This window comes from Halyomorpha halys, unplaced genomic scaffold (assembly GCF_000696795.3).
Source record: "Halyomorpha halys isolate HHAL.00 unplaced genomic scaffold, Hhal_1.1 Scaffold1260.1, whole genome shotgun sequence".
Lineage (NCBI taxonomy): Eukaryota > Metazoa > Arthropoda > Insecta > Hemiptera > Pentatomidae > Halyomorpha > Halyomorpha halys.
The window spans coordinates 92,373-101,991 of NW_027113741.1; the positions used below are offsets into that span (position 1 = coordinate 92,373).

A 9,619-nucleotide genomic window follows, 5' to 3' on the forward strand; every position below is an offset into this window, starting at 1 on the left:
AAAATAGAACTTCATTTTATTAATTCTATTTTGTAAAACTATTCATTGTATGTGTAAAATTATTTTGTTTATACTTTCTTTTTATATTTTTTTATTTTTCTATACTTACTGTGGTTGTTATCTTGTTTTGTTTTTAGCCCTGAAGAAGGCTAGAAACTCTAGCCAAAACGTCGGCACATTAAAAAAAGTTAATCATAATTATTTGTGTTTCATTGACCGCACCCCCAACCATCTTCTTCTCATTAATTAAATTAATATTTCTTTTACAAATGTATTTAATTTTAGGTAGAACAAAACTAACCAATTTCATAGAATCTTCTTTTGATGATTTTCTCAACAAACTAGCACTGACTGTTGGCAATCTTTCAGTAAACAAACACTAACAAAACAAAGCGATTCGATTGTTTGGCGATCCAAACAAGGGGTCCCTAATTCTTCTTGGGTGACTCTTTGATGTCCTCTTTTTCAAGAAGTCCACCCTTGAGCTAGACAAAAGATGATGAGGACCTCCTCATCCAGGAAACATCATACCCCGCCCGTACCTAAGCAACAAATGCATTCCAAAAACCAAAGTTTCTTCCTTCCCCTTCTCGAGGTGTTAGTTCTCAACATCGATTGTAGCACTACGGTTTTGAGTTTTTTCTTATGATTTCCTTTATGAATAATTTTCTTTAATACTTATTCTTAGCTTCTTTTTTTTCTTTTTTCCACTCCATATTTGACTGAACAAAATTGGTTAGCTTTCTTTTAATATTGAAACAATAAATAAAATAAAAAACATATTAAAAACCCTTTATAGATAAAAATATACTAATTACACAAAAAGGATATTACAATATTTACGCCAGAGGATTCTTCTTTCAAAGACCAGTAGCTCCTGTTCACAAGCCCGGGATGTAGTTCAAGTCTCATAACCATACAGCAAGACTGGGCGCACTATCAACTTATAAAGACAAAGCTTTGATTTTCTGGTAACAGTTCTACTCCGGAACTGCCTTGCTATAGAAAAATAGCATTGATTTGCTGCTATGATCCAACGCCGAATCTCTTGTTCAGGTGCGTTGTCTTGGGTTATCAATGAACCAAGATATAAAAAAACATTAATCTTCTCGAATTGATATTCCCTGAAGGTCAGGCCTCCTCCTCCTCGAAGGTCCAGGCCTCTCCCGTAACCATATATTTTGTTTTTTCCGCATTGACTTCCAAGCCAAGTCTTCTCGTAGGACCCACCAGAGCAAGGAACGCATCCGATACAGCCTGGAAGGAACGTCCTATGATATCTATATCATCCGAGTACGCAAGGAGCTGTACAGATCAATTAAAGATGTTGCCATTGGTCTGTATCCCAGCATCTTTCACTGCCTTCTCGAATGCAAGATCAAAGAGAAGGCAGGCTAAGGCATCTCCCTGGCGTAATCCCTTTATTGAGGGGAATTCCTCCGATCACTCTCTACCGATCTGAACCATGCTGCTTACATTGTTTATTGTAAGCCTCACGAGGCTTATGAGCTTGCTAGGGATCTTAAAATGCTTCAGAGCCTCATACAATTCTTCCCTATTCACACTATCATAAGCTGCTCTAAAATTGATGAAGAGGTGGTGAGTTTTAATCTTGAATTCCCTTCCTCGCTTAAAAATCTTCCTGAGGCAGAATATCTGATCAGTCATGGACCTGCCTTTTCTGAATCCGCACTGGTAATGGCTGAGCACCCTCTCCGCATAGGGTAGCTAACGCTCGAAGAGGATGTTTGACAGGACTTTGTATCTGGCAGACAGGAGGGAGATCCCACTGATGTTGGAGCACTTTAATCAATCACCCTTCTTAAATATAAGACAGATGAGTGACTTGATCCATGGGTCCGGTAGAACTTCATCTGTCCAAACGGTGATGAGGAGATCCTGCATATCCCTCACCAGTTCGTTTTCACCACACTTGATAAGTTCTGCGGAGAGTCCATTAGCACCCAGAGCCTTGTTACATCTCAATAAACAACAAAACTATTGTTTTAAAATGTATTTTATTTTAATATTTTGTCAATTCGATGTTTGTATGTTGTTTTTTTCATTTAGCCCTGACAAAGCCCTGCAAAGTGGGACAAAACATTGGTAAACAATAAATAGTTTTCTTTTACTATTTTGATACCGCCACCCAGACTATCTTCCTATAAAAAAAAAAAAAATACATACAAAAGTTTATTATTAAGTAATAATTTCAAACAAACCTGAAAAGTTAAATTTTTTATCATTTTGGTCCTATGCCACACCACAGATCTTCAGTTGTAAGTTTTTCTTTTAAGTTTGGTGAGTATTGATGCATTGAAAGATAAAGTTGAAAAAATTTGCCATCATTGTTAAAATAAATATCTGTCATATAAATATTTGAAAAAAACCACTTTATTGGTTTACAAAAAAAAAAATATCCCTAATATTTATTATTTGTTTAATCAGTTCATCTTTATAACAGCAAGTTTATTCAAAAGCATTTAAAAAAATTCTCCTAAGAATATTTTTTTGTCCAATTGTTAAGATTTCAAGACTTATCTAATTTAGAAAACTACTGGAAAGCACTTAAAACAACTTACGATTGTGGTTTAAACCATAGTAACAAGATTAAAAAATAATAAATTATTACACTCTTCAGGTTGATTTGGACTTGCTACTTAATAATATAATTTTATTTGTATAATTATTTCGTCCTTTTAAGTAGTTCTCAAGTACCGTTTTGGGGTAAGTTTTTGTTGTTTAATAAAAGTTTGTATTAATTTTTTTTTAGGTTATTTGCCTCTTGAATGTATGTGTATAAGGACTGTCCTGGAGATGTACCCATTGATTGAAAAAGAATCATAGAAATCAGTTCAAGAGCGACGAAGTTATGGATGAACATACATAGAAAAATTAGAGGAATCGATAACCCAGTATTTTTTTAAGACAGTGAATAAAAACTAGAGTAATAACATCATTACATGTCTATCCTCAATTTTTTGGGGGGGAAAACCAGTCTATTTCAATGAAATATTAAAATTGTGATATTATTACTTAACATAACTTACTTTAATTAATTGTCAATATTTGTTGTAATTGGACAATCAAGAATTAAAATTATACCGTTTTTATTACTTTCCAAAAGATTTCGAAATAAAAGCCGACTGAAGGCCACAACACAATTTGATGATCAATTTATTATAATGTTCCAAATAGTGCAAAATATCCATGTCAGCATTTGGTGGAGATGAAGGGAAAATTAATTTTAGCGAGGTGCCCAGTGGTGGGACCTTAATTCCTAGGAGAGTGCCATAGATAGACAATTATTTCCAACCAATAATGAGGAATGGTTTTATTTTCAGATGAGTCTCTCTTCAATCTATAACACACTATCTACACCATCTGAGTAGTACAGGTAGGCCTGTAAATAAAACCAGGGGCACCTCACTGAAATCTATATTTCCTCCTTTCTACCGTATTCAGCTGTGGTGGGTATTTGTACCATTTGGAGCACATATTAAACCTCAGTTGTAATTTAAAGGTGATTCCTTAATTCTAATAGTATTGCAATTGATTGTTAGATTCTGATTTATGGCTCTTGTTCAGCCTTTAGCTAGATGCTGCTTGCCTCCTAGAATTGGTGGAGTGTATCATGAATAGTGGACTTAGCAGTCCTAAGTACTTATCTATGGTGCAGCAAGGTATGGGACTCTCCAGTCTTTTCTATGGTCTATATCTTAATTCAAACGAACCATTATCCTTGATCTGGTTAAAGGACCTTTGTTAATGATAAGAAACATGTGGCTAAAAATTAAAGATGTTAAAAGGTTCAAAAACCTACTTATAGTTCAGAATAAGAGAGTCCAGTAAAACAGTTTCAAAACAAATGAGCCATTATTTCCTCCTCATTTGTTCTAGAAAGTATTATTTTTATTTCTATAGTCCCAGCCTACTCTGTACTAACCAAATTACCAAAAAAAAAAATACAAACATGTTACTTATAATCTTCCTTTAAAATCAAAAATACTGCAGCATTTTTTCTTTGCAGTTAATTATAGATATTGAAAAATAGAAACACTAAAGGATTACTTCTGAGCAATTTACAAGAAACATACTTTGATATTAGTATTTTTTCTTGTTCTCAAACCTCCCATCCACAAATCAGCTAAAATGATTTGACTGCAAGGATGTGCAAGAAGCTGTCTATGGTTAGCTGCAACTGCTAAACTTAAACATGTTTGCCCACTCCAATTTTGAAGTTCACATGTCAATAATTGTTGTGTTTGGTCATCATCTTGGCGATAACAGTAGTCTAAAAGTTCTAATCCTGAAACAGAATAAAAGCTTCTTCAGTTTAATTAATATTTAAAAAAAAAATTGAAATATTTATTTATTAAATAAATCAATTGGTATCCTTTTTTAGTCCCAACACTCTTTATTATATTAGTACTCCAACGTTTCGGCCAAATCAGCTATCCTGAAGGTCAATCTAAACATTTAACAGCTTATTATACATTCATTTGTAACAATTATTACTAATAATACAACATACCTTCAAATATAAATTCTCACCTCACATCAAAAATTTAAAAATGTTTTGCAGGCTATTCTGCCCAGGTCGTCAATTATAAATTGAAAACACCTTATGAAAAAGTCAATTAATAGAGAATCATATTAATTATTAATAAGCTTATGTTTAGTTATCTATTCTTTTCAAAATTCAATAATTTATAAAACTTTTAATTTTCGATTAATCAACATTATCACTATCATATAAACAAAATAATTTATAACCTTCCATACACTCAGGTCAGGCTTGTTATTAATTTAATTCAAATTGCATTTTGGTCTCAATTTGCATTTATTCCAATTATTAAAATTCATATCAAAATTAATTGTAAATAATAACAAAACTTTTTCTCATATTTTTAATAAATTTATTGTACTTAAAATCTCTGCATAATGTTGGTTTAAATTCCTTGTATCTGTTTTAAAATTAACTGTATAATTGATGTTCTCTGATATATAAATTGACTCAAGTATTTTTCTTTTGAACCATGTATCATTGTCTTACAATGATCTTAGTACAATCTTGTATCATTTCTGTGTTGATATATTCTATCTCCCAATATTTGCTTTGAATCACCAATATAGATAGCTGGACAATTTGGGACAACTTAGGACAGACCCATTGCCAGATATTAATAAGCAAGTGAAAAATTATGTTGAAAATAAAAATAAAATGATCATTGAAAAAGAATTTAAAAACTTAATAAATAGTAAATGTAACCATCCAAGGATGTATGGATTAGTAAAACTCCATAAAGAGGAAAAACCATTTCGACCAATTACAAATGGTATAAATGGATCCTTATATAACTTATCTAAATTTTTTAAAGATAGTTTCAGAAACGTTTATAAAGATAAAAATATTGATATAATTAATGTAATAGTGGCAAAAGAGAAACTTAATAAAATTAAAATTGAAGAGGATGAAATCATGATAAGTTATGATGTTGCCTATTTATTTACAAATATACCTCTTAAATTGGTTTATAAAATTATAAATGATTAAATAATTATAAAATATTAAATAAAATTAGATACAAATATAAAAAATAAAAAATTGTTTTTAGAGGGCATTAAATTATGGTGTGAAAACGGAATTTTTCAGTATAATGGGGGAACTATATAGGCAGCTATTTGGGGTTCCAATGGGAAAATGTATTTGTATCAATAGCAGGATTAATTATGAATGATTTAATCAATAATGTAATTTCAAAATCAGGAATAATAGTCAAAATAATGTTTAAACATATAGATGATATTTTTTGTATTATGAAAAAAGATGATATAAATAAATTGTTTGAAGCATTAAATAGTCACCATGAGAGATTAAAATTCACCATGGAATTGGAAAAGGAAGAAAAACTAAGATTTTTGGATATGATGATTATAAGACAAGGAAAGGATAATAACTGAATGGACAAAGAAAGTAAGAAGTAGTACTAATTTGATATTAAATTACTATTCTTGCCATCCTTTTCAAATAAATACAATGTAATTAATAATTATGTAAACAAGGCTATAACAGATGCTAGTAGGCTGAATAGAGTAAAAAGTATGATATTTAAAATATTTCTGGAAAATTTTTACCCCAAAAAATTAATTTATAAAATCTGGGATATTAACCTTTAAAATTCCAAAGATAGGATGGAAAATAAAATAGTAAATAATAAAGCAATTAATAAGAAATATTATGAATTTAACTATATAAAAGGTTTATCAGAAGATATCCAGAGGTCATTTAAAGATTATGATGTTGATGAATACTCATTATGTTATAGACCTAACAATAAAATTAAAAATTATTATAGCAATTTGAAGGACAAATTTCAAATTAAAAGTCAATCAGGATTGATATATACAATTCCGTGATTAAATTGTCCTGCTATCTATATTGGTGAAACAAAGCAAATGTTGGGGGATAGAATTTATCAACACAGAAATGATACAAGAAATAAGGAAAAGGATCCTAATAAAACAGTTAATATAATTAGTATAATTAGTACTATAATTAAATAGTACTAATTAGTATAACATGCAGCTAAAAACTAACACAATTTTGATTTTGATAACACCATAATTTTACATAAAGAAAACAATATGGTTCTAAAGAACAATACTTGAGTCAATTTATATATCAGAGAACATCAATTATACAGTTAATTTTAAAACAGATACAAGGAATTTAAACCAACATTATGCAGAGATTTTAAGTACAATAAATTTATTAAAAATATGAGAAAAAGTTTTGTTATTATTTACAATTAATTTTGATATGAATTTTAATAATTGGAATAAATGCAAATTGAGACCAAAATGCAATTTGAATTAAATTAATAACAAGCCTGACCTGAGTGTATGGAAGGTTATAAATTATTTTGTTTATATGATAGTGATAATGTTGATTAATCGAAAATTAAAAGTTTTATAAATTATTGAATTTTGAAAAGAATAGGTAACTAAACATAAGCTTATTAATAATTAATATGATTCTCTATTAATTGACTTTTTCATAGGGTGTTTTCAATTTATAATTGATTATCTGGGCAGAATAGCCTGCAAAACATTTTTAAATTTTTGATGTGAGGTGAGAATTTATATTTGAAGGTATGTTGTATTATTAGTAATAATTGTTACAAATGAATGTATAATAAACTGTTAAATGTTTAGATTGACCTTCAGGATAGCTGATTTGGCCGAAACGTTGGAGTACTAATATAATAAAGAGTGTTGGGACTAAAAAAGGATACCAATTGATTTATTTAATAAATAAATACCAGTCTCAAGATATTGAAAAAAATTATATTTAATGAAATATTTAGTTTTGACGTTAAATTGTAATTTGCAATCATTAAGTTAGGTTAAAAATATTTTAGTAGGAAATTAGGAAAAATTAAACATAAAAAAATGTTCATTGATGAGATTATACTATGTAAAAAATACAGTTTTTTTGTATAAAAATGAGGCCTTTAAAGAGTTGTTTGACTTACTGGTGGGAGACAATTTATCCATTAATTTAAGTGAAATATACATGAACAATATAATAGCAAAACGACTGGAAAAACTAAAAATACATCTGAGTTTATGAGGCATGTTCATAGACTGGTAGGGGGGAGTTATGGTTGGACAAGACCTACAAGGGTAAATCAATATTTATCCACAATTTAGTTATATTTTTTGTTTATGTTGGTAGCACTGTCGTATTGGGTTGATGACGCATGCTTTGTTCATTTGTTGTAATGTCTATGCAAGTTTCAAGTTGCTAGGTTAGTTTTGTTATTCCTGTCGTGCTGTTAATCATGGCTGCTCCGCTTTCAATTTGCATCAAAGAAGAGCAACGTTCAGTGATCCGTTTTTTGTGTTCGGAAGGTGTATCAGGGGATGAAATTAATCGAAGACTTTCGGCACAGTATGGGAACAAACTTTCGGTACAGTGCAGTAATGGGAACAGTGTTTTGCCACAACGGAGTGTCTACGAATGGATTAAAACATTCAAAAATGGTCGCATAAGTGTTACGCTCGATGAAGAAGCCGGACGACCATTTAGCGCGTTAGGCCATTAATAATAATGTTTCTTCATTAATAATATTTCTTTGTTATCCCATTAATAATAATGTATGATAAAGGAGAGTGTGTAATTTTAAGGTAAATAACCTATTGTAATCTTTAAGACTTGTTGTGCAAATCATGTTTATGTTTAGAATATTTTATGTTGATATCCAAATAAGTTAATGAAATAGTAAGTTGCTGGCAGAACAGTTCTGAAGATCTTATTCTGAAATATTAGCAATAAATAAAAAAAATGATAAGCAATAACTAGCATTAACAAATAAAAAATGAGGAAGTTAATAATTTTTTTTTTACAATAAAAGAAGGACTTCCTTCAGAATAAACATAAAAATGGGTGTCGGATTTAAATAATCCGAATTTTCGGTTCTTTTTTGAGTTTGTATGAAGTCGGGGTCGGGGGTCTCATTTTGTGATGCCTCCCCCCCCCTTGTCGCGGACATCGCAAGACCCCGAAGACGCCGCCATTGCGATGCCATCTATATTATCTACCGTGGCATGGAAGATAAAACCTGGACTGCCTCTACTACCACGCTACAGCTGAGGACACGTTGGCTAGACACCGATCGAGAAAAACCTAATCTTTCTGACAGCAGGCGAAGATACATAGTTTCACCATTTTCGCCAACAGCTGAACCTGGACGAGGAGAGCGAAGAAGACGTGACCGCGGCGGTGAAGACGTTACACACAGATAAGCCAATATCGCTGTCGGATTTAAGTAATCCGAATTTTTCGGTTATTTTTTGAATGTATATAAAGTCGGGGATCTCATTCTCCGATCCCCCCCCCCCTTGCCGCGGACACCGGGAGACCCCGACGACACTGCGACTGCAATGCCGCCCCTGCCTATGTACCGTGCAAGCTAGGACCTAGGCTGCCCCTACCATCATGTCAGAGTTCAGGACACCCTGGCCAGCCACTGAGGAAGAAAGACGTTTTTTCTGACACCGGGCGAAGATCACATATTCGCCCATAGCAAACCTATACGAGGAAAGCGGCTAGAGTACGTCACCGCGGCGGCGAAGACCAGATAAGCCATAGCCCTAATATATGAGATCACCCGAAGTTCTGTTACTAGCTTATATAATAGAAATAATTATTAAACTAACGTACTAACCCAGTTTGCCCCCTCAGGGATTTTATTTGGTCTTAAAAAATATATGTATGTTGTTTTGAATGAAAGGTCTCACATTTTCAACCACCCTGTTGTTGCACACTACTTTAATTATACAATTTTAAAGTACACTCGGGAAACCTGAAGTACAACACTAGGAGTTCCCGATGTAAACATTGGTTCAATCCGGGTGAGGATTTAGTGTGGAACATATAATGAGACTTATTAAAAAAAAGATTTTTGTGTGAGACATTTCGCCCACTTTTAATTATGTTTGTTAATTATTTATATTAATTATGTTATGATTAAGGTGTTATTAGGCGTAAAAATCTGGATGTTAGTAGATTTGTTTTGTTTTATTTATTTAAGTGTTTCGACCACTAGGGTCA

At 31.6% G+C, this 9,619-nt stretch overlaps 1 protein-coding gene across 1 annotated transcript in view; it reads right to left on the bottom strand.

Moving 5' to 3' along the window:
- The window catches only part of Trpm (transient receptor potential cation channel, subfamily M), a gene marked incomplete at its 5' end in the record, with an annotated part of 97,365 nt that overhangs the window by 74,504 nt on the left and 13,242 nt on the right, over positions 1-9,619 (bottom strand). The window contains 1 exon segment of the mRNA XM_067051072.1: positions 4,098-4,309. Coding sequence (XP_066907173.1) covers positions 4,098-4,309 — 212 coding nt within the window.